At 42.5% G+C, this 26,396-nt stretch overlaps 1 protein-coding gene across 12 annotated transcripts in view; it reads left to right on the forward strand.

The window, feature by feature from the left end:
* The window catches only part of LOC119649162 (supervillin), an 838,258-nt gene that overhangs the window by 770,658 nt on the left and 41,204 nt on the right, over nt 1–26,396 (forward strand). Inside the window, exon 1 of one of the 12 annotated variants that reach the window (XM_038051186.1) lies at nt 23,950–24,082. The exons of the other annotated variants lie outside the window; for them this stretch is intronic. Within the exon in view, the coding sequence (XP_037907114.1) occupies nt 24,059–24,082 (24 nt within the window). The 5' untranslated portion in view covers nt 23,950–24,058. Of the gene's footprint in view, nt 1–23,949; nt 24,083–26,396 lie in introns of those variants that run through there. 12 annotated transcript variants of the gene reach the window in all.

Below are 26,396 nucleotides of genomic sequence, written 5' to 3' on the forward strand. Positions count from 1 at the left end.
TCTACCGGAAATGTCAAGCCTACAAAGCGGTCGGTATGAAGACGGCAACTCAGGGTCGCCTTTCACTGTTCAGCGAAAGCCTCACCACCTGCCAACGAGAAGGGAAAATGCCCTCTTTCAGGCAAGAGTTCTTGTTTTGCATAGAGGTGACTGTCTCTTTCAACTCTTTTATAGAAAAAAGCTGGCCATCCTCGGCGCTCTCCGCACTACCATCATATCGGAGTGTCCAAGGAATAGTTCCCGTACAATGCGGTCCATTTACTTGACCTTAAATGATGAAGGTTTCCGCAGAGCCCCGATTTTTCGGATTAACAGTTTGTAACCAAATCCCCACGGGCTCGCATTTCCCTACACATGCCTCCTCCCGGTCCGTTGTGTGAAACAGGGGAGTTTCTAACACTCCTTCCGAAGCTCTGCAATTTCTGCGTCTACCAATCCATAGAAGACTTACCACGTCTCGGTGACCTCCTGGGCATGGAAGCTCCAGAAGCCGTCGTTATCAGATATAATTGAATTTCAAGTGATATTGACATTCAAAGTCTTGAATTTTCACAGAAGCGACAGCTTTGACCTATTATAACTTTGTTAGTAATAATCCGATTTTCACTAAATTTGGTAGGATCATGCCTTATGCTCTAGCCCACAAGGCTGCAAGGGTTTTCCTGCCAAAAACTAAAAATTACAGTCATTTACTATTATTAACTTCATTTGAACAGGTATCGGTATGGAGGGGGCCTAGGCACCATACAATGGCAGCCTCTCGACTTTTTTTCAGATTTTTCGGTTAAGTACTTTCTGAGAATGGGTCCGTTAAAGAAATTATCACTTTCAACCCCTCGCACTCCTCACCTTTCTAACAAATGTCATAAGTAAGACAGATTTCGAAAAGTACTAATCGAGACCCTTAATTTTTTACCCTACATGACTATGACTGTATTTGATGAAAAAAAATGTACACCCTCCTTTTACATGTATAGGGACCCCCCCCCTTAAATTCGATGTAAAAGGATGTAACTCACTATGCGTGAGCGTTCGCAGTTGCCACCTTTCCACCAAATTTAGTGTCAATCGCTCTTGTCTCCGAGAAAAATGCGTGTGACGGACAGACAGACAAACAGTAAACCGATTTTAACCTTAAAAAGTAGTTACCAAAGGACTGCGGACGTAAGGTACTCATTTAATATCGATTTATGAGGACTTTGTGGACTCGACGATAAGGACTGTAACACAGTGAAATCCAGAAAGGTGATCGCCCGATGACCTTTGGTACGTAATCTTGTAAAGAAGAATGAATTTTTCAAAGCTCCGGCGATCTCCCTGGGCCGATTTTTTGCCGTTTTTCAGATATTTTACGCTTGTTATGCGGTTGAAACTTCACATTCGCGGTTTTGTTGAATACTTGAGGCTAGAGAGGATTTAGCTTCCTCACAATGTTGTTGCGCAGTGCACATGCATAGACGATAAATTCTTCTTTCGAATCCTTGAAAGACTTTCTTCGATTGGGTTGAAAACAAATCAATCTCGTTTGTTAGTCTATTACAGCAGGGAACACATCACAATCAGGACTATCACACAAATGACCGCTTAATTTGCATAAAAGTCAGTATCATGATTATTTCCTAAAGGAAGTGGGTTCACATTACCCCCAATTTTAAGCTTTCGCACGTGTTTATAGCATTTACTCTCCAAAAAGCCTGATTGATATGCTTCATCCCATTCCTGCGAAATGAAGAGCCCAATAATGCCAACTGATCCTCTTCAGATATGCATAAATAAAAGATATTAGTGCTACAAGTGAAAAATAAATATAAATTCCTAGAAAAATTAAGGTTTTATGTAGATATCATCTGCCGTAGAGTTTTTTCCTTCACGTAAAGTCAATGAAAAATTGTAATGCCACATTCAACGTCATTTTCAAGCCCAGTAGCCATTCTGTGGGAACCTGTTTCAATATTTCACAGTTTCTCCTCTTTTTGCTTCTGAGCAAATCTTATTTTTCAATTTGCATAATTTGCCAGTCTGTTGGTTTGTTCCAACCAGCAGAAGTGGCCGTCCATCAGCAGCGCCCGACGGGGAAGACAGTACCGAGCATCCAGAGGTTCTTTGCCCATCCAATTCCATGATTTAATTAAGCAGATTCGTGCGATACAAAGTAAACCAGCAAAAGAAGATAACCCACGACCAGCGAAACAAGGCTTGAAGTGGGTTCCTTTTGCATTCGACCGAAAGACCGACGTCTACAGACACTGACATTGCTCCAAAGAGGTCTTAGCCATCTTCATCTTGGCCGATTTTTCTCATTACATTCCTCCATTGCAACCAATTATTTAGCCAAAGACACTATCAAGCGCGTTACACAATGGAATGGCGGATGAATGAATGGAGGATTGTACGGACTGAATGCACTGAAAGGAAAAGTTTCATTTTCATTTTTACTGGAGCACTCACTCCACGCTGGGGATATGTGGCGCGGAGCATGAAAATGGCTATAATTTATCAGCACGTTTGGCATTGGTATCATGGAGCATTTATGGCCATTTTAGCTAAGCAGCGTCTTACAGGCAGCTGCCACTTTGCCCTGTTGCTACTTACAATTGGCAATTTTAAAGTGTTACGTCTTAAGTTTGCGATGATAATGTTAGATACATAAATTCACGTTTTGTAATTTGCTGAGCAACCAACGGATGAAGATGGTAATCGCCGACTAATGGTTTATTGAGAGTTTCCATTCGGTGAGATTTAATAAAAGATGCGAAGTGACTATGGCTTCAGGGAGAGAAATGATGGAGGATTTGTATTGTAAATTGACCGAATAAAAAGCCAATAAACAATGTAATGAAGGTTTCATAGGAAATTCAATATGAAGTCTTATGCAAGATAGTTTTGTAAGATATTTGCGAGCATGATGCTGCCAAATGGCAATGTTCTTCGTGTATCTTCAGGAAGATTGAACCATGGTCTTTGTACCATTCGCAATGGATAGTTTCTTTTATAAATGGTGAAAGATTCGATTGTATCAGCTAGACATCAACCTCCAGATCGGTCCTTAATACATGTTAGCAGCTCCTTTGTGAGCAAAAGATAGAAATGAATAGTTTTCCATAGAATCCAATTCACGATAGCATATCCATGACGTGTTAATGGCAGCTTAATTACAGTTATATCGGGAAATCCAAAACTGAAAGAGTTTGAAAGGTTCTTAGTGGAACATTTGCGTATTCAATGTTGACATTCAAGGGAATGGAAAATGGGTGAATGGGCAGGATTTTAAAACAACAGAACATCCTAACAATGAGATACTGTCAAAATACCTTCCAACTTCCATCATCGCATGTACCATAAATGTATGGAATGGACAAAGCGTATCTGGCATAATCTAAATGCCAATATCTGCACAAGTAAAGTAGTTCCAAGGCAATTTTAAGCTATCAAAGTTTGATATCTGCCTCAATACGGGTGCATTCAACATTATAAAAAATAAGATAGGACGATGAAAACTTCAACTTAATTTCGCTGAAGTAAATGGCCTTATTTTCGAATATTTACGAAGATTGCCTTTCCTCATTAAATCCCAAATACACCTTTTTGAATACCTCCTTTCCAATGAATATCACATATTCTGGCTTTTCCTAGGCATATGCACACATTATGGCAAGAATAACTCTGGCATGATGTAAACACATGACTCCAAAATGATAACAAGTACCTATTGCTTTCTGCCTGTTTTGGCCTTTTGGTCGTTAATCTTGGCAAGTGAATTCTCATTAGCGCGAATTAAGTGACCATACCATCGAAAATGCCTCTCTCGTAGTTTTCCCACGATCGGTGCAACCTCATATCGACCGCGGATATCCTCATTTCGGATGTGATCAAACACGCAAAGAGTCCAACGCAACATCTTCGTCTCGATGACCGCAAAACGCCGTTTATTATCTTTTATAGTCGGCCAACACTCAAAACCATAGAGAGCGACAGGACGGACGACATTGCGGTAAATTTTAGATTTGAGATGTTCCTTGATACGTCGATCACAAAGGGCACCAGTTGTGGAACGCCACTTCGTCCAGGTTGTGATAATGCGTGAAGCGATTTCATAACACAGTTCTCCGTTGGCTACCATTAACCCAAGGTATTTAAATCGCTCAGTTCTGGGCAGGGCGCTGCCGCTGACAGTGATTGTGCCTGTTTCATGGGGATCGGTGGCCGAAAATTCAGTTTTATTTAGATTCAATGTAAGGCCGTGTTGCATGGGGCGATCATTCCATTTTTGGACAAGTTGCTCGAGATTATTTTTGCAATTAAATGCTAGGAAAACATCATCTGCATAAAGCAGTGTATAGTGCGCTGGATGTTGCATGTCCCTTGTGACGGTGTCCATAACAAAAACAAAGAGGAGGTTTTGATACACACCCGCCATACTTCGAACTTTACTTTTCGGATCGTAGTAGACCAATTGAACCCAGCGCACAAGCTCTTCTGGCACAAAGTGTTGTCGTAAAGCATACCAGATGAGTTCGTGTGGCACACGGTCAAACGCTTCAGCTTCATCTTCAAAAACTGACCACCACCAATACGGACCGTATAATGACGAATTCCCGGCAGTAGTTACTTCTTTTGTAACCTTTTTCTTAGTTTGGGTCTGATGGCCTTGTTAATATGTGCCCAGACCGATTTCTTGTATCATCCTTCAGTATCTGAAATGATCTTGTGTTTGTTGGTTTATTTGCCCTTAATACCTAAATCCGTTCGCAATTTGAGATCATATATCTCTGTAATGTTCCAGAAATACTCCTTTGAATAGTTAGTTAAAAAAACAAACCTATTTTGGAATGGAGGACAAACGAGAGTCAATATGCTTCTTTACTAAGAACTTGAAAGGGAATAACAGCCGCTTTAGTAACAGATTAGCCTCGGTTAAACTCAGGCATCGAGGAAAGGTGGAAATATCATCCTGGGCTGATATGATCTGGCCAGGATTTTAGAGAAAAAAAACCAAGTCCAATGTGGTTATTATCCGGAAAATTTGAGCCCAGCTCCCTTTAATTCAGTAAAATCTCTAGTCCGACCCCAAAAACTCCGCGACCAGACGCCCCTATTACTTCCTTTCAGATTTTTAAACAGATGCATTTGGAAGACTCGACCCCGCTTCTGGACGAGACAAATGCTGAAGAAGGGGAAGATGGCTTTGGGAAATTAATCCTTCGCTTCAACAGGAGGAAATATAAATCTGATTGAGGGTTGCTATTCATTTGACTCCTCTTCTTCTACTGTTTATTCGAAAATATTTAAGAGATCAACAAGGTTTCTTTCTATTATCAATCTATCGCTACTAAGTTACTTTCCAAAGTTTTGTGACACAAGGCGTAAGGTATTTACTTCACAGCGTTGAATTCAAGCCATTGGTATTTTGCCGATGCGAAAATCATCAACGGCAATTTCTGATCTCGTCGATATCCACTTTCTTTCGTCTGCCCTCTGTGATTAATCAAAAAGTAAGAAGATGCACCAACTGAACATTCAAGTTGCCTATTATAAGCACCCAGAACAAAGTTGCCCTACAAACCGGAAAAGCGGCAAATTTTCACCTTTCAGCTCCGCCATAACCTAGACTTGCTACCTAGGTAGAGTCAAAGACACCAAAAGGACGGGAAATGAAAGAATAAACGGCGACCACGCTTGGAAAGGCCCACTAGGTAATCCAGATTCCGCGATTGAAAAAGGGAAAATCTGTACAACTCCCAAAACCATGGCCGCTATAAGGGGGAAGGAGTAGTTGCCGGCTCTGAATCTTAGAGCCAGCCGTTGACTTTACGATGGGTAATAACTTTTTTACACTGCAGTTAGAAGTTCCTTCATGCGGACAAAGAACGTTTCCGTTTGTGTCCGTTGTTTGACACAAGGACCTAGGCAATCGGAAAGGAATTGCATGAAGGTCTCACCTTCCTAATTGCAATTTCGGTAGTGCGTATTATAGGGTATGTCAAGTTCTGTATTGGCCAAGGCCCTATGCAGATCGTTGTGCTCCCGTGAGCATTTGGGGTTGTCTAACTTATAAACTCTCGTATCCAACTTTCGTCGTTGAAAGAACGGCACGGTTAACGTTCGCAATTTTTTTCAGGTTTTGGGAAAACTCTGCTCTTGTGGTTAACCACAGCAAACCAGAATGCTCATTTTGAATATCTCCTTGGATTACAAGTCATTAGATTGGCGCCCCTTATGTTAGTACCCGATAGAAACATGGCGGTTTTCTCGTATAACTGTCTACTAGAAGATAGAACAACCTTTACTTGGGGCTTGGCCTAGTTGCTGTGAATCTTTCGACATGACGAAGTAGGCATGCACTACACAACTTGTGCACAGCGGCGGTAAGAGTTGACGGGTATTTCCTCAATTCGCCAGGGGCCATGAACCTTAAATATCGTTTGAGAAACTTTAGCAGGCGGAAGGCTGAGAACAAACCCTCATATGGAAAGCCAATCGCAACCGTTGCAAACATCTAAGAACATACCGAAAAGAATATTCACAATACGAGGGTAGGGATGCTGTTAACACCGTATTAGCACTGATGAAACTGCGTCAGCACAGAAGAAGCAAGCCATGAATAGGAACAGTATAGTAATTTACAAGGAGCATAAAAAAGTTCGTCTCTCTCAAACTGTCTTTTCTATTTTTGCTAGTTAATCAAGCCATGATCATATACATCTGCTAATGCTATCTGGATATATCCTAGGGAAAATGGCTATTGTCTATTTGTCGATTACTTCTTACCTGTTCAATACAATTGTGTGTGTTTGAGGTGGAGGAGAGGCAAAGCCAACAAGTGGTTCAGTGTGCTCGATTCCCCCTTCAATACAATGAATCTGACAGATATTAGGTTACATTTTTTCCTTGAGGTCCGATCCAAATGGGGGTAAATTCTCTTCTCTTTTTTGGTTCACGAACCTATCCTTTTGGACAAAACACCCGAGTTTTGAAAAACGATGACTGACGTTTTCACCCAGTGCAGAAACAACTCATCAGATGCTACCTCAGATCTAGCTTGGGAGTAACGTGACCGAAATACTACTTGCTCTCTTGGATGAAACTGTCAGTCCTATTTTTCTAAATTCAGAGCTTTTTCCAAAACGAGCAGTCTATGAACCAAAAAAGTAGATAAAAGTTTCTCCCCAATAGGTCCGGTCTGTTATCAAGACCCCTTCAATCCTTAAACAAAAAATCAATTATGTTTCGTTTGGCCTAAGTCTATACCAGACAGTTTTCATCCTCAAAATAATCCACCTCCGTGGGGAGGGTAGCAAACAACACCTGGTAAGCACTTTCTTGCATGCTGTTCTCAGAGAAGAGGTGGGGCTGCATCGTCGTCTCTCCACTGGATGAAACCATCAGTTGTATGTAGATTGTATTGTTTGGCTCAATTTATAGATTGAAGAGTTAACTCTTTATGGTATCTTTAATTTATCATTGAAACGGACTTTTATTAATTTTGCTTCAAATAGTAACGACTTTTTTTCTTTTCTTTACAGGTAAGTTTAAGGAATATTTTTGTAAGTAAAAATATAATAGTAGTAGAATACAATCCTATTAATATAATTCAACCATATTAGATGAGACTATATTGAGGTGTTCGTAAATAGCAGCTTAGAATTTTATATCAAAAGCTTCAGGATACTCATCTGAATCTTGTTTAACAATCAGACAACAGAAGCAGCTAAAACAGCCTAATACATATTTTCTATTGACTTACTTTCCCCCTAAAATTTAAAGCAGAACAAATTTATCAGGGTATTATGGAAAAAGAGGAAACATAGTTTACAACGATTTTGGTCCAGAAAATCTTCAGTCACTATACACCGATCCATCTGCTCTAAAGCAATAAGGTGGGAAATTACTGGAAAGTTTAACCCTCCATTTATAGAAAGGTGGCAGGGCAAAACGTGGATTGGTACCCACGATGGAGCATAAAACCTGGGAAATGCCTGCTGAACCAACACCAACAGCTCTACTACCCAACCCTATCTCCACCTCCACGTGGTGACCGCTGGCAGCTCTTTTTTAACGAAAAGCTCTGCAGCGCTCTGCGCTTGCGAGGCAAATTTAGAAACATAAACCTCATTAACGTTCACGCCCCTACAGAGGAGACTGCAGAGTCGAAAAAGGATACCTTCTACGAGGCAGTAAAACCAACCCTCGAAGTCTATCCCAGATCTGCTATCAAATCGTACTTGGAGATTTTAACAGCCAAGTAGGGACGGATCTTGTATTGAGGCGATACGTCGGCTTCCATAGTTTACATAGGGATACCAATGATAATGGAAATGGATGCCGCAATAATCGCAGTCAACAGAGGTCCTGGAGATGAAGCATCAACAAATGGTCTCCACAACCACCTAAAGAACGCTATCATTGATACGGCCACAAACATACTTGGCCCCAGCCGCAAAAGGAGTCGGAACGGCTGGTTTGACGATGAATGTAAGCTAGCAACGGAAAGGTAGAATGCCGCAAACCGAGTAATGTTACATTCTCAAAGAACGCGGGCACGCGCAGAGACTTCACGAACTCCGTCGAGCGGAGAAGCGACTTCACAGACGGAAAAAGGAAGCCTGGGAGAACCAACAATTCTGTGCACCAGGCCCGGAAGTTTTACCAACAAGTCAGTAGGATGAAGTCTTATACACCTCGATGCTCACCTTTCCGAGACAAAGAGGGGAATCTGATTTCCGACAGAGTGGGCATATTGGAGCAATGGGTTGAGTACTTGATAAGCTACTGAACAACCAGAACATCGGCGAGTTGAAGGTCCCGCCAACTAAAGACGACGGACAAATACTGCCACCACCAAGTATAGGAGAAACAGTCCGTGGAATTCATCGGCTTAAAAATCATAAGTCGCCAGGATCCGATGGATTTACAGCCGAATTAGTTAAATATGGAGACGGCCAATTACACCAAGTGGTTCATCAACTTGTTTTGAAGGTATGGGAGAGCGGATCAATGCCTGACGACTCGCAACGGGGCATTATCTGTCTCATACATAAAAAGAGAGATATCACACAGTGCAGCAGTTATAGAGGTATCACGTTATTGAGTATCATCCATAAGATATTCTCCGTTATCTTGCTAGGCCGGATGGCCCCATATGCTCAGAACATCATTGACCCATATCAAAGGGGCTTCACTCCAGGCAAATCAGCAACAGATCAGATTTTCTCTGTGCGGCAAGCGATGGAAAACTGTTATAATATGGACATCAGTTCGTCGACTTTAAAGCCGCCTATGATAGCATAGCCAGGGTAAAACTGTACACGACATGAGAGAATTCGGTATCCCGACGACATTAATAAGACTGACTAGGCTGACCCTGACCAATGTGCGAGGCCAGGTAAAAGCAGCAGGATCACTCTCAAGACCATTCGACATCAACAACGGTCTACGACAAGGGGAAACCCTATCATGCGTCCTTTTTAACCTGGCCCTCGAGAAAGTGATCCGTGATGCTGAGATAAATGCAAGAGGTACGATCCGATAAATGCAAGAGATCCGATCCGATCCGACCACAAACCAACCAACCAACAGCATCAAACCGCACTGGTCAAACGGAAAGAATAAAGATAGGAGACTACAACTTTGAGACCGTTGATAATTTCTCCTATCTAGGGTCGAAAATTACAATCGATAACAGTTACGTTGATGAAATTCGCGCACGGTTGTTGGCAGCCAACAGAGCCTATTTTAGCTTACAAAAACTGTTTCGTTCGAAACGTCTCACAATAGGGTCAAAGCTCTTTCTGTACAAAACAATGATCTTGCCAGTCCTCATGTATTCCTCGGAGACTTGGGTTCTTAGCAAGAAAAATTGCGAACTCTTGGCCGCGTTCAAGAGAAAAATCCTCCCAAGAATTTTTAGTCCCCTACATGAGGATGGACGATTCCGTACTCTGCATAACGACGGAATCTATGAGCGATACCATGACCGTCCGGCTCAATCGATTACGATGGGCGGGTCACTTAATCCGTATGGATTAGGATGATCCCAACCGGAAAGTCAGTGCGGCCCGGCAAGTCTATAAGGGAAATATCTCCATGTAGAAAAAGAAGACGAGGTAGACCCTGCCTGAGATGGAGCGATGGCGTAGGTCAGGACGCCAGACAGCTTTTAGGGATATCAAATTGGTGGACCTCGGGCAAAACCGAAATGCCTGGAGTTCCTTATTAAGACAGGCCTAGACCGGATACCGGTTGTTGCGCCGTTGATGATGATGATGAAAGGCTCCAAATTATCACATCGCTGCTCTTAGGTAACATTACGTGGCTCATTAGCTGACTGAAGCAATTATTGTATTTCATTCAAAGTTCCTAAACAAAAGACGACCCCTTGCTTCAAGAAGCTTTTATTGAAATTGTTAACTGCAATAAATTTACCTCCTTTAATACTTTATTAATTTTTAAACTTTGTAGTGAATTTTAAAGAGATCCTTCAATAATGACAGGAAATGCTTTAGTCTAATTTGTCACTTTCAAAAATCAGTCCCACGTTGGGCGCTGTATATAGAGAAACATGATTTTAAAAAATGGTTGATTTTTGTTTTGAAAATAGGCAGTAGTCAATATCAACTGCGTGAATACATTCTTTTGAGAACATGCTCCTAATCATAGCTTTAATTATTTATGCAAGAGTCTAGGATGAATCAGATCATGAACTTCTCACGTGTATGCGTTCCTATAGTGATCTCACCCCACCTTCACTGATAAAAGCAGAGGGTCAGACTCTAGTCACGCCATTAAGTAACATCTCCCAAAGTATTCATAATTTTTGGGGATGATTCATCCACAGCAACGTCAGTTATGGTTCATTTAAAATTCGAAAACATAATTCGACACCACAATTTGTCAATCAATTCTGTAATTAATTGTCTGCTGTGCGTAAAATTATTCAGGAAATTACAATAACAAATTTGTAGCGTAAAATTTGAACAACATTGCTTTGATCACCTGCCCGACGGGCCGGTCTTGGAATACAAATGCACGTAGCCGTATTTATTGCGGAAAAAAGATGCTTAGACTTAATAATGCATTAATCATTTCGGAACCGGTTTGCGAAACTTCACTCCCAATACCGGTATTGAAAAAAGAGCATGTACGAGTAAATATAATTAATTATCCATATTCCAAGTCTGTGGTTAGAAGCAGCAATCTGAGCCGCACCGTGCGATATACTGTGCTGGAGCAACAGAGTGACACAACACTGTGTATCTGCACTTGTTTATCGATGAAAAAAACATTAAAAAGATGATCTTGTGTACGCTTTTGTATCTTTGTACACGTATGACTCGGAATATGTTGCAAAGACTCCAAATGAAGTGTGCCTGCTTCAAAAAACAATCATTGTCATCTGCACAACCGTGAGTAACATCACCGCAACAATGGCGATTAGACTAGACTCAGAAGCGAGTTGATGAGCCACTTAATCATCCTCAACACGACCCAGCAAACTTGATTTTTTCGTGAAGCGAAACATTTTTAAGATAATTTATTATTTGTATGTATTTCTGTTGTTGTTCAACTTCTGTATGACTTTTCAAACAAAATGTATTTTCGGTGTATACACAAACACTCGAAAATATTTGACTATTTGGTTTGTTGTGTAAATTTGGTTTGTTGCTGACAAAGTTGATGGCCGGTCTTTCTTGTTGCATATGAAATATGTCACGTATACGTTATAAAACAGCAAAGAAGTAATACAGCGCTACCAAGAAAACTGAACACTTGATTAGAAATAATCACGTAGATCAATCACCATTCCAGTGCAATTCTATGCTTCTAACTTCTTCGGAAAAGGACATTTATATAGCCAAGAATATCATTTATTTCGAATGTTGTTGATGCGAGCGAATGGATAACATGACGCCGCACTCGACTTCTCGGCTACTGCCAAGGCGCAGGAGGATGACGCAGTGCTTCAGAGCCTCAAATTATACCCCAAATACAAATTTCGGGAGTTGCCCATCTACGGCTCGAACCTCTTTCTCTGCTGCGAAGACTCGGAAAAGGGATCCCGGCCATACATTCCGGCCACCTTTCGCAAGGAAGTGTTCCACGCGGTTCACGACTTAGCGCACCCAGGCATCAAGACAACAAATTGGCTAGTCACCGAGAAATACTTCTGGCCCTCCATGAACAAGGATGTCAACTCCTGGACCAGAGAGTACATCGCATGCCAGAAGCGTAAAGTCACCAGGCATGTAAGGAAAGAAGTGGACTCATTCCCCCGCACTATCAAGCGGTTCCACACCATACACCTCGACATAGTAGGACCTTTGCGAGAGTCGCACGGTTACAAACATTGCCTTACAATCATCGACAGGTTTACGCGGTAGCCTGAGGCAATACCTCTGAAGGACATTACGGCGCAATCTTGTGCCGAAGCCCTCTGTCAAGAGTAGATCCCTCGCTTTGGCGTCCCTGCAGTGGTCATCACTGACCAGCGAATGAAATTTGAGTCCACCCTTTTCTCAGAGTTAGGCAAACTCCTGGGTTTCAAACGCCAGCGGACTACGACATACCACCCGCAATCTAATGGGATGCTAGAACGTTGGCACCGGACGCTGAAAGCCACTATTATGCCACGCGACCATCCGTCCTGGACTCAAGTCTTGCCTCTCGTCCTACTCGGCCTACGAACAACCCATCGAAAGGAATTTGCTGCCAGCCCCCCGGGAGCTATGATAGTATACGGGCTCCCAAGTGATCTGGTCTTCGAAAAGAGATCGGGTCTTACAAAGTCGGGATTGCTGCGTCTGCTGAGAGACAATCTTCGACGCATGAAAGCCACATCTCCCATCCGACACTCGTCAGCACCTGTCTGTGCTCCCAAGAAACTGGACACGTGCACGCACGTCCTGGTCAGGGCGGATGCCGTCCGAAAGCCTCTGCAGCCTCCATATGAAGGCCCGTACCGTGTTCTCTTCCAGCTGGAGATCAGAGTACACAAAAGGGCGATCTCCCTATCCAGGCTGAAGCCCGTGTGCGCCCCAAAACAACGTCGCGTTCGCTTCGCGATATGATGGAGAACGCACGAACGAGAAGTTTCATCTGGGGGCGGAGTGATGTGGCGCAGCAAGATTAACAACATTCGAAATAAATTTCCATTCCATAAATTTGATACGAGCGGATGGATGACGCCGCCACCGCTCTCCGCGGCTTTTCTAGAACTCGCCAGGAGAATGGAGAGCCAGCTGTGAGGGAGTCTCGTTGTTTGGAAACAGAGGGACCGCATCTCTCTTCTGCTCCAACCGCCGGCGTGATCACACGCACTGTCGCGTAGTAAAGTTTATATGAAGTGAATTTGCGGATGAGTCTCCTCTGCTTTATGAATCAATAATTTTCAATTTTTTTTACTTTTCTAATGTTGAACAATTTTTTAAGTAATAACGAATAAACAAACTGTATTTTGCTCTTCTTGATAATTTTTGTTATCTTTATAAATAAATATATGAAAAGAAAATGCACACTGAGAAGACCACTGAAACCAGCTTTTCAAAAGGAAAACCTTCAAGCAATTCTGAGCATATTAAATTCGGCGTTTCTTACTTTTTAAAGGAATTTCACACATTTTGTTTCCATGCAAAGAAAAATAAGAATCGCTGACCCATAAATATTGTACCGGTCCAGGGAAACTCTGTGGAACTCGAAGTCCCAATTTACTTATTTATGCCGTTATCCGCCTATAGCAAAGGCAGAGAATTTACTCAGAAAAGAGTATTTACTCTAAACAGTGATCTCTTCTGCTACCCTATTACGAATAAGAGAGGGCCATATTCTGTTCATTCGTCTTCATCGATGACATCGACTATGAGAGGTTGGACAAAAGAAATCTTCGAGTAATCCCTTCTGTGGCTGTCACTTCCAGTGAAAACGATGATCAAAGGGGATCAAGCGTCTGGATAAATAGCTTATTTTCGAGGCTCTATGGGTCTTATTTATATTAACAATTACTTCATTCCAACAGAGTTTTTTTGTATCAATTACAAGTACAGATATCCCTTCATATCTCCATATTCGTGTGACTCAAAAAAGGAAAAATTTATCGAAATCGATGGGATTCTTACGTAGACCAACAACCATTAAACAACCTGGGTGATCGGAAGAAACTTTAGATCCAGGGGGACTTTGAAATTAGAAGAGGATGTACTTCTCTATTTGCAAAATCAACCTAATTTTATTAAAGTCTCTCTATCAAGTTCCCTGAGAAAACTTCGGGCCTGGAACAAACTCCCACTTTCCTTCCTCACTCACGACGAACTTGCCAGCCACTTCACGTGTTTAAAATTATTTCAAAGCCATAAGCGCTTGGTGGCAGCTCCTTTGCCTGTGTTTGAATCTTATGAACAACTTAGACAAACCTGCCTAGATTGACCTTCCCAATGTTTCAGATATATTCCACATGTTAAAACACTGGGAGTGGTTTCTACTTCCCCCGGAAAGCAGTCACTGGATATTCTGTTAAAATTTTTTGCTGATAAATAATTATAACTTATCTTCTTCGCTACCATTTTCTCATACTAGCGAAGAAGAAACAAAAACCATATAATTATTTCACCGAATTTAATCGTGAGAAACACCGCAAGAATACATTTAGGTATGCAACTGCAACTCCGATGTGAAGATCAGACTATAAGCAGCTTTTTCGTAAGCAGATCGTGGAAATGTTGGGGCTTTCGCTAGAGTCTTCGGGACTCATTTTCCCGAATATCTTCTAAAAAGAACCTACATCTTTCATCTTCCAGGAAACAAAGCTTACTCTACAAGGGAGATAAACAAATTTCGCCCAGCAGTTATCTAATATTGGTGGCGTTATAAGAAGAGAATTGAGGACCGCGGTAAAAATTATGTGCCCCCTCTGAAATTAAACAATCAATCCAACTTAGTTAACCCCGCTTCGACTGCCCTGTTGATTGCTTTGTTTCCAAGCAACTATTTCGATTTTTAGCTCTTGTTTTTCGGTCCCATCCCCTGCTTAGATTCCTCTCACGTGGTCCGTAGGTTCCACTTCATAGCTTGCGAGGACCAACTCTCCATGGACTTTCACGGTTCGCCTGAGAGGGCGCAAAGCTCAAAGTTATCCTCTACGCCTAGATTCCCAGGAGACCAGTCGCTCGCATCTGGTTGCTGAAGATCCGCATGCATAAGGACAAACTCGTTCAATCCCAGCGCTTTCAATACCCAAGGATTTCAATGGATGACTGGGTAGTTACCAAGGAGGAGGAACCCCAGACCAACAGCCAACCTTTCCCGCTCCGTACAAACGGACAGTGTCCGGAGGAACTGGAAAAGGCAGACTGTAAAGTGCGGTTTGGGGTCAGGACCGCGCAGATGAAAGTGTTCCGCTCTACAAAACCGGACGATGACCTAGATCCAACTGACCCCGCCAACGAGCTGTCGGAGGAGATGAGGGTCGACGGTCCGACGGGGGCTGACGAACCACCCACGCAAGTAGATCTTGGTGAAACTAGCACATCTAAATCTGCAGCACTCGAAGTGATCCTCGACTAATCTGCTTGTCTTGCTCCTAGAGGATGACGTCGACATCGCACTAATACAGGAGCCATGAATCGGAGGCGACCGAATCATCAAAGGGGTTTAAAGCAAATATTATAATTTATTCCACATCACAGGAGACGCTAATCAGGGCAGACCTAGAGCATGTATCCTCGCGAGGAAGAGTCTGCACGTTTTTCTGTATCCGGACCTGAGTTCCAGCGACCTATTCGTGGAGGTCAAAGCAAATACACAGGTTGAACAAATTTTGCATTTTCAAAGCGATGATCAAACCTGGCTAAGAATATGTAGAATGTCAAATATTATAAACAAACATACACGACAACCCAGTATCCTTGTCATTCTAATTTTCTCCAATTTCAATGCTCCTTAGTATCAGTGTGAGGATCAAAACCTGATGTCTGATGCGTCCATAGGATGAACACTCACATACAGAATGTTCCGTGGATTCCGCTTCCTCATTACAGGATGGACACGTATCATTTTGGATCATTTCTATTCTGAACATATGCTCAGCTAGTGAATTATGGCCAGTCAGAATGCCCCCAATACTTCTGCAAGTCTTCTTGCTTTTCGACATGATACACTTCGCAGTATATTTGTTTGGTTCTGACAGGAAAAGTTTGGTTTATTTAGCAGTATTAAGGCTCAACTACCTGTCACTATGGGAAGTTTATTCCCAGTTTTTGGTAGCAGCATTAGCCAATGCTACTGATACGCCAATTGCTGGTTCAAGTCCAGGCATGGGGGAAATTGAACTCTCTTTCGCTAAAGCATCCGAGTTTTCATTTCCCTCGACAACACAATGACCCGGAGTAGTTTCACCGTATTGAATATGGAAACAGAGTTCAATCGATTTCTGCATTCCTGAGCAATTTTTGAAGTGATCAAAGGACGGTTCAACGCCCTCGATGCAGCTTGACTATCGTTACAAATTGCGATGTCCCTGCCCTTCAACCGCTCGTCAATCATCCAGGTTTCCGCCCTTAAGATCGCATACACTTCAGCCTGAAATACAGTTGTATATTGTCCCACATCTCCCAGATACGAAAGATTCCTGCTCCAGAACCTTGTTCTGTTTTTGAACCATCGTCCGGTTGGTTCGTCCCAGTTTTCTCTTCGTTTCAAGATAATTTCATATCTTCTACTAAACAAATGTATGGGGATCCAAGAATCAGAAGGCATGGTGAAAGCTAGATTCAGTTCTCCCAATAACTCTTCCAATGCTCTGTGCTCACATATCCATTGTTTCTCTATTCATCTCATCGAATTAGTCTATGAGCTGGATTTTGAATAACCAAATCCAAGGGCAGCAGATTGAGTAATGCATTCAGAGCTGCGCTGGATGTCATGGTGCACACAGCCACACAGTTCTATGCAATGTGACTATCCACATTACTACCTGAGGCCTAAGTACCCATGTCGAGGCAAAGGTCCGCCTACAAAGCCCAGAAGCTGGGAGGGCTCGTTTCATCTTTACCTCTACATGTCTAAAACAACTTCCAAACATTTCACTTCTTCGGAGAGTTGAAGGGTTATACACCTCATCTCTAGAATGCAAAGACCATTCAGTCTACTCCTTCTTGTAAATAATAACATCGTGGTTTTGTTTGGATTTACTGGAGTTCCGTACCTGAGGCACCAACTGTCAATCACATCTCCTTCAGCCCAGCCATCACTAGTCCTTGAGTGCAGCCTTTCGTTGTCAGGTAGCGAACAACACTCACTTCAGCACACAGCAATCTATGCATGAGCGTAGCGTAGATCCACTTCATTAAAGTTTCGTCAACATAATGCTGACCACTGATGAAGGTAGCAAGTTGCTACTGAAATGTACATTTGGGACAATAAATTACTCATGAACTTAAAAGGAATAATTTTGGTTTTTCTAAAAAAAACAGTCAGTGCAAATAACCCGGTTCTACTTAATATTTCTTTGGAATTCCACTATGTGCTCTATACCTTCCTTTAGCATCGTTGGATAGATGTAAATTATAGCAGGTCTCGCCTTTTCTATGATAACAACCGCTCTGGCTGTGTCCCAATTACCCTTCGTGTTGAATGGTTTGCAAAAACCATCAATTCTCTCCTTCCCATTTCTGAGACCTGTTCTCCCGGGTGGTGTACTTCCAAGAGAGTCTGTATAGACTCAACTCTGGAGTTCGTCAAAGTGCTTCCGGTTTTATAAGAGAATCCAACTTGGCCGACTCATCCTTGTTAAGTACTCAGCACAGCCTGGAAGTCTCCCTTGAACTTTCCAGTTCCCCACAGCATAGAGTCTCGTTTTGAACGTTACGAGCCCCTTATGTTCACGCTGTGAGTTCCAGAAGTTTACCCAGTGTTCACTCTCATTGCTTTTGCAAGCACGATTTAGAAGTCATCTGGTTGATTTCCTAAGTGTTTGCAGTATGCTGAATGTGTGCCATTCAGAGTTTCGAATTGATCTTCTATCGCCAAAAGTGTTCTTGGTCATCTAGTTAGCTCCACTTTGTCGCCAAGAAGTTTATTGAACTTGGTCCAATCCGTTTTCCTAGGATTCCGTCTTTATGTTACAGACTGTTTGCCTGCGAAAGTCAAACTAAATTCTAAGCAACGGTGATTTGGGAAAGAGGCTTCATCTTGCACTCGCCAGTCTCTAATCAACTCTAGCAACTTTGAAGTGCAGATTCTTAGGTCAATTACTTCACTTCTTCTTGGCCCCACGAACGCAGAGGCGCTCTCTACATTCGCGGTCATTAGACCAGTTGGAGTGATAAAATCAAATAGCTTCTCTCCTCTAGGATTGGGAAGTAGCAATTCCCAACAAAGATGCTGATCGTTCGCATCACAACCTATTAAAAGTTCAAGGCCACTTGATTCTACATACACTACTAGATTCCTTAGTTCTTACGCAGAGGCAACTATGGCGTTTTTGCTCTTACCATTAACCTGGTATTGTAAGTTGACTGCAACAAGGTATTGGAAACAGAATTGTGTCAGCATAGTTGCCTCTAACAATTTTGACATCAGAACGCAGGCCCTCGGTCTCGAAGATCTTTCATCGAAGAAGATCCCAGTCCCCTTGACTGATCCAATACCACAGATTCTATTAAAACGAACATATGGCTCTTCAACCAGAAATACTATATATAGGAAGTAGGAATAAGTTGATCGCAACAAGGTACTAGGGACAAAATTGTCTCAGCATAGTTCCCTCTAACAATTTTGACATCAGAACGGAGGCCCTCGGTCTCGAGGATTTCTCATCGAAAAAGATCCTAGTCCCCTTGACGATCCAATATTAAAAATTTTGTTAAAACGAACCCATGGCTCTTAAACCAGAAATATATATGGACAGTGCTGCAACTTTGCCAGCCTTGCTGCCAGTAGATAGGGAGAGGCTTTGGCATGCTGCGACGTTAATTTGACTAACTCTTATGTCTGTAGATATTAGGTTGTTGCACATGAAATGGCCGATTTGATACTAAAATTTCAAACGACTGTAAAGCTAACAAAATTTAATTAAATAATCAAAATAGGTGCCAGTCGATTCAAAATACTTCTCCCAGCGAGATATAAGAGCATGTATGTCAGTTTCGTAGAAGTCCCATTTTCAGGGGTTTATAAACTCGTTTTGTTGACCTCTTCTTTCCGCAATTGTTATTTTGCAAAAAATGATCCAAATGATTAAAAAAGTGGTAGTTGGTTGGCGAAAGGTCCGATGAATATGGTGGATGAGGCAGAGTCTTATACTGCAATTCGTTCAACTTTTGAACCGTTGTTCTGGATTCATGAGGTCGTGCATTGTCGTGAAGGAGTATCACATCATCTCTGTTGACTAATCTCGACCGTTGAATACTCAATTTTTGGTGCATTTTCTCGTGTTTGGCATAGTAATTCTGTGCATTTATCGTTTCTCCAGGTGCCAAAAAATAATAATGGATAACTCCAGCTGTGGACCACCAAACAGTCACTATTACTTTCTTCGGACGTGAGCTCAGTTTCGGCATATACTTTGGTGGCTCATAAGCATCTAGCGATTGTGCTGATCGGCGACGATTGTCGTATAATATCCATTTTTCATTATATGTCACTATTCTGTGCAAAAAGGGATCGCTTCTGTTGCGGGAGAGTAAAGAACTGCAAATTTCCATTCGAAGCGTCATGCTTTGCTCCGTAAGGCTTGCGGAACCCAAGTTCAGCTTCTCTACAATGTCTCTTACAGATTGACGTGTGTCGGATTCGACTAGCAAACGCAGTTCGTCGTTATCAACCGATAGTCCTGGATGTCTACGTGGCTTACACTTTGAAGGTTTACGTCACCTGACCGGAATTTTTCGATCCACCGCCGTGTGGTTCGTTCACTTACCGTATCAGCTCAAAATGCGCTATTAATGTTCCTGGTGGCCATCGCTGCTTTATGACCGAGTTTGAACTCATATTGAAATAATATACGTTCTTGGCTCTTTTCCATCTTTTTTTCCTTTTTATTCACTGTTATCACAATCATGCTCAAAATATTTATACTTCATTATCCGACACCAACAGCACCAACTGGTTGGCGCCGCTACAGCAAAAATCGCAACTAACTTCACTTGATTGCCAAATCGCCCATTTCATATGCAACAACCTAATATAAGTGTAGACTAATATGAAAACCGCCGCTAACTGAAAAGCCGGGTTATCAGCTTGTCCCCACCTTCCGCCGAAAGTTCCGCTTTCTTGCGTCCGATTTCTCTGGATATCGCCAAACTTGTTGGTGTCCTCATTGTTAAAAAACTTCCCCTTCTTTCGGAGTGCCTTCCGTTGTCGTAGGCTGGAAGTCCTCCGAGGTCCACACGGATCTGTTTCCACATACCGGAATTAGACCGGAATTAGTTCCGTCATCCAAGGCTAACTTCCCTTTCGTCCGTATTTCCTGGTAAAGGCAGAGGAGAAAATTTTGACCGGCAAGCTTGTAGTCCTTTCTCCTTGGCGGCTGAAGTTTTTTCTGCCGAGCTTTCCTATCCCGTTTTTTGGAAGAATCAGGGAACAGTGTCACTGACAGACCAGCCGTAGTCAGGTTTCCAGTTCCTCCCATTAAGGAAGTTGCTGTATTATCCTTTCTGGCTGACCGTGCCGTAAACCCCGGGTGCAGCTTTTCCACTGAAGTGGAGAGCTTGTCTTCCACAAATTTCCCCGTGGGGGAACATGAATCTGGTGAGGCCTCTAAAATCCGTGGCTCGGCCGCGACCTGATTTCTCAAAGTCGCGAGAAGATTCGAAATCTGTGACTTCTTACCACTTGGAGAGTTACAATCCTTTGTTTCCATCTTCGTGTGTTTTTGATCACCCTTAGTGTAGTAGTAAACTATCACAGGCTCCGCCACCACGACAAGGTGGTGTCCGAGGGGGAGGACCCGATATTTGATCACCAGTCTTCTTTATTTCGGATTTTATGGGACATCATTGATTGCTTTGTTGTATGTGCCAGTATGACTACTCTTATCTGTCAGTTCAAATTCAGACAACACTTTCGTAGTTACTCCAGTGACGTAAGGGTTTTAGCTTACATTCACTGCTGGTTTATGAGCAGTTGCTGACTTTCATAATAATATACTGTTATTTATTCCTTTGTGGTGAAACCTTTGTTCTCCACAATTAAATTATTCATTATTCATGGGACGACATCTCGATTTTATTTTCCTTACTATCATTATAATCAATAACAGTCACTTCCATAATAAGTTTACAACCGCGGAGCCGACGGCTGATACTCAACCGAATCGCCCCATTCATCTCACATCACATCCAAAGTATCCAATTCATTGCATCCCCAACTGTAACCTCAGATCCCAATCAATCTCTATAAGTCTTTTTCCGAAGAAAGGTTACTGCTGACTTTACACATTAGGCATTTCGTAGGAGGATTTAATGTTCGTTACGAAGCTATCTAAGACCTGCAGATCGCTAATGATGGAATGTTGACCGGGCTGTGTCTGGTCCGCGAAAACAAGGTGTATAGCCCATATTTGGCGCTGGCTGTGTGCGTGTAGGCCGCGGCAATCTATAACGAGTATTGAAGACGATTCAAAATAAAAAGTATCATCTTTAATGCGAAATTTTTCGATGACTCAAGCAGCCAATTTTCACTAAACGTCTTCTCTTTCCCCACACTCCATTCCGTTTTCCGAGCAAATTAAAGGTGAACTCCACCGTTTTTATCTAGAAATTTTTTATACAAACAGAGGGCAAGTAAGTGGTAGCGATCCGCAGTCGCATTTCAAAAAGCAATGACTTCTCAGATTCTTCAGATATTCGCGAGTTTTTCGAGCAAATTGATTTAAGTGCTTGGCGGTATTGAGTGAGTTATTGTCCAAGCAGCCCAGCGGACTAGTTGAGGTTGAGTGCCATTACTTCGGCAAATACTAGGAATTGTCGCTACCCGTTCTCGTCTACGTAGTCGTCATCTCTGATAAGATAAATAGCACTGGAACAAGCGAATTGTCGTTCCGCCGTTAAAGTATGAGTGTTGAGCGGCTCCAGCGGTCCGGTCTGTGTAATGCTGCTGATTCAAGACTGAATTATTTAGAATAGTGCATACAAAGAACAACCCCGAGAGCGCCGCGGAACAGCTTCAGTGTAGCAAAACATTCCGCAGTATGGTTTTATAGAACGTTGACGCGATTAGCAAACCGTGGAGTGCACAAGGCATGACTAAACGTCGCCACGCCAAACCAGACCTGACACAGTTCTAATTGCAGACAAAGTGCTTCGTGTGAACGGTCCGATCGCGAGTTCTAACATATCTAATATCTTCTGGTTTCAAACCCTTGTTTTTCGAGTTGCTAAGTGACCGGTTCGATTCCTACTGCCCATTGTCTGCAGCCATGTTACCTGAGCCGTACGATATTTGGTTTCAATACTTCAAATTCGCATTTTACGCTTACTCCGTACTGACCCTGATCCCCAAGAGTTGGCGAAGGATTAGGGAGCATGCACGTCGTGAAATTGAATACGAGGCAAACCGAAAAAAGTCCTGGCGGACAAAATTGAAGGAAACCTCACAAACGATAAAGCGAATTGAACCCAACCTAATCGCTAGGAGAAGGACAATAGCCACCACCACCGAAAATTCCGAAGCAGTTAATAAGTCACCAACCCTCATTCAAAGTTCACTAGTTAATAACGGAGGCCAGCACATAGGTGAATTTGATAATTGCAACGACACAAATGAGGAATTCAGGGGGACATATTCAGTGGCGAAAATTGCAAACGAATACGAGCGAAGGGCGCAGAAGCAAAAAATCCATGTGGCTTCCTCGGCGGCCCTTCGCAAACGACACACACTTAGTTTCTTCGAAGGATTCAAAATACCCGAGGTCAAAGTGGAGAAGCCAAGTGCAGCAGTTAAAGCCGAAACAACCAACGGTCCTTATTCCAAGCTGGTACCGCAAACTCTCCAGAAATCACTAGAGGAGCCTCGCCAAATACAATCGAACTCTGTATCGCAATTACCGTCGGAGGAGAAACTTAATGGCAGTGATATCATTAGTGCTATCGTTAACGGCCAACTATCGACAAATAACAGCGATAATCACCAACCCCCAGATAGTCCGAACTCATTGAAGCCACCACCTCAGTACGAACCGATAAAGCGGCGCAAGAAGGCGGGTCAAGTGGAGACAGTGGAGGACATCCTGGTGGAACAGCGATTCTCGCGCAGCCTCTCGTCCTACTCGATAAGTGATTTACTCAAGGACCAGCCGCCGGATCCGAATATCGATCAAATCATAAACGATCTTCACTAGCCAAAGGGACTGTTTAATGGACACAGGATATGAGTTTCAAGTAACGCTATTGACCACCTTTTTTGAATCGAACCTCGTACGTTTTGAACAAGGTGTGACTCACACCCGTATCTATTTTCGATTGTAAATATCTTATCTAAAATTCATAGAGGAGAATCGAGTGTGTCTCCTTTCGTATGATTCGATTGCGCTGATAACAACAAGCTTTTTGCATTTGTGCAACTTTTATCATTTATCTGGTGATATTTATCGTGTTTACCTCCTCCTAATCATCGTAGTGTGTAATTTTAAAATTAAATAGAGAAATATTCAGTGCTATATAGAGTGTAATCAAGCTAATCCGAGTGTACAGATATATCTAAAGGTGGAGATTGCCTTTGCAATTTTTTCTCTAATTTTTTTTATTATTATTGTGTCATGTTGAAAGTGGCTGTGATATAAGTTTAAATATTAAGTGTTGTGTTCTGGAGTTGTGTGAGTTGTGATTTCGCAAGCTAATAAAAAGATAGATTGTTTATCCCCGGACGCTATCTGGTCTGAGTGAAGGAAATTGCGGTGATAACGATAATTCGCTATTGATTATGTGATTGATTGCGGATGTTGATAGAGCAGTCAATAAATATGAACTTCAACTGTAATAAATAACGATAGAATTGCAAATGGTTGCACTTGGTTTCAACTGATAAGGAAACAATTTTAAAAATTGTGAGAACTTAACAATTTGTGAACAAAATGGATAGGATTAACAAATTGCTGGTAAATATTATGTAACATTTAAAAAATTTAGCAAATTAAGAGCCTTAGCATAAAGTAGGTCGGGTTTGCATAACTTTGCATAATGAAAAAAGGGTTGAGTTCAAAGTTCCCTTACAACTATACATAGCTGAGATTATTCTCGATATCCTTTCTATGTTAGGTTATTCTAGATGAATCCTCTCTAACTTCTCTTTTTTGAAATAATTAAGACTTGCTTTTTATTGGTCTTGCAAACACCGATACTTCGGGAACCACTTCATCAGTGCTAACAAGTCTGCCCTGCAAATAGGGAGAGGAGGAACGTGATGACCCGTCAGACTGAGAACTTCGGTTTATCTTCAGTCCGACTCTACTTGCTTCTCTTTCCAAATCCAGAGTCATTTGGGCAAGGTCCATGACCCGATGAGAGAACAAGCAGATGTCATCAGCGTAGTCGAGGTGTTTGATGAAAGATGTCATCGTCCATTGAATTCCTCCACTTCCTCCGGACAGGGCGGCATGAGGAACTTCACCGATAACAAGAAGAAATAATATCGGTCACAGGATGCAATCTCGATGCTTTCTCGAAATCTATGAAAAAAATGATCCGTAGGGTATTGATGCGATCGATGCAGGAGGATCCGTAGCAGAAACCAGCCTGCTCTCTATCGATCAACCTATCGAGATGTTCTTTAATGAGTTCCAGGATCATTTTAGTCATTATCTTTGCGACGGTAGGGAGCACGCAGATAACCCTCCACGGGTTGCCTTTTAAGGTTTTATGTAAAACAAAACCTTATTAAAACCGGTTTACTGTCTGTACGTCTGTCTGTCTGTCTTTTTTTGGCCGATGGAAGGTGGAAAGCTTCAAATGCTACCGTAGGTTTCTGCCACACGATTATGTGGGACTCTTACCCACTATAACCACCTCCTTCTCCTGCCACTCTCCCCGCGGGACTCCCATTTGGTATTACGTCGCGGGGCTGGATCAGAATTTATTCTACGCTCATGTTAATATTCGGGTTTCTCTCGCGTTCATTCTTTCGGATGACTTCTTCCTGCCTAAGCTTCCTTCCTATGACTGCAATCACTTTTTCGACTTCGGTCCATATCCCCTTTGCTTTCATCATAAGTTCCATTATATTTTCGGGTGTAAAGTGCTCCTTGGTTGTAGCTTCTAATGTAGCCCTTTGGGCTTCGAATCTGGGGCAATGAAAAAAGACGTGTTCTGCGTCCTCTACAATATTTGGGCAATATGGCGAATCACCACGCCCAAATCGATACAGATATGCTCGATAGCCTCCATGTCCGCTGAAGAATTCAGTTAGGTCGAAACCTGCTTCACCGTGCGGTCGCTCGATCCAGTTCCGGATATTCCATATGATTTTGTGAGTGCAGCGGCCATCCCCCTCCCCCCTTCTCTTTCCATTCCGCGACAGTTTCAGTTCGTGCGAACTGTCGCCGACGGGCAGGAGATTCTTCGGTGAGACACGTTCGATCATAAATTCGTTGGTAGCATTCTCGCAACCAGCGCTCCAATGTTATATGCATCGGTTGCTGCACCCTCCACGTGAAATCTGAAGTTTAAGCTCTGGTCAATAATTACGCCTAAGTACTTGAGCGCAGGCTTGGATGAATTGTTTGCATTTCAACTTTGATCTTTGATGGAAGTGCACTTTCTCCGCTTAGTTATAAGTGCTACTTCCGTCTTATGCTCTGCGAGCTGTAAACCACCGTTCTCTAACCATTTGCGTAAAGCTCGACTTCTACGAGAAGACGTGCAACAACCGTCACACCAAAATCGCCCGCGAAACCAATGGAGGTCACACCAGTAGGAAGGTCTAGCGTCTGTACTCCGTTATATATAATAATCCACAAGAGTGGCCCTAGGACAGAACCTTGTGGAACTCCGCATGTCATTTGGTATGATTTCATTCCTTCATTTGATTCGCAGCACCGAATCCTATAAATTAGGAAGTCGGCAACGATACAGATCAAATACTTCGCCACGCCTAAGTTGATTAGGGACTCAAGTATCTTGCTCCATCTAGCGGAATTGAAGGCATTCTTCACATCAAGTGTAATCACTGCACAACATATGCCCGTCAAGTGCGGTCTTGGCTGCGTTAGCTACTAGGACAAGTATTATTTAGAAAGCATATCGGCCTGCAGGACAAAGCTTCGCTCAAAGGTTTGTTTGGCTTGGGGACTAGTATTAATTTCTGCTTCTTCCATTTTGTAGGAAATAAAGATGGACTTTAAGGCATGTGGTGAACGCCTCGGCAAACATATAAGGTCTCGGTCAGTACTTCTCGAAGCCGGTCTTAATTCTGAC

The sequence above is a fragment of the Hermetia illucens genome, chromosome 2 (genome assembly GCF_905115235.1).
Source record: "Hermetia illucens chromosome 2, iHerIll2.2.curated.20191125, whole genome shotgun sequence".
Classification (NCBI taxonomy): Eukaryota; Metazoa; Arthropoda; class Insecta; order Diptera; family Stratiomyidae; genus Hermetia; species Hermetia illucens.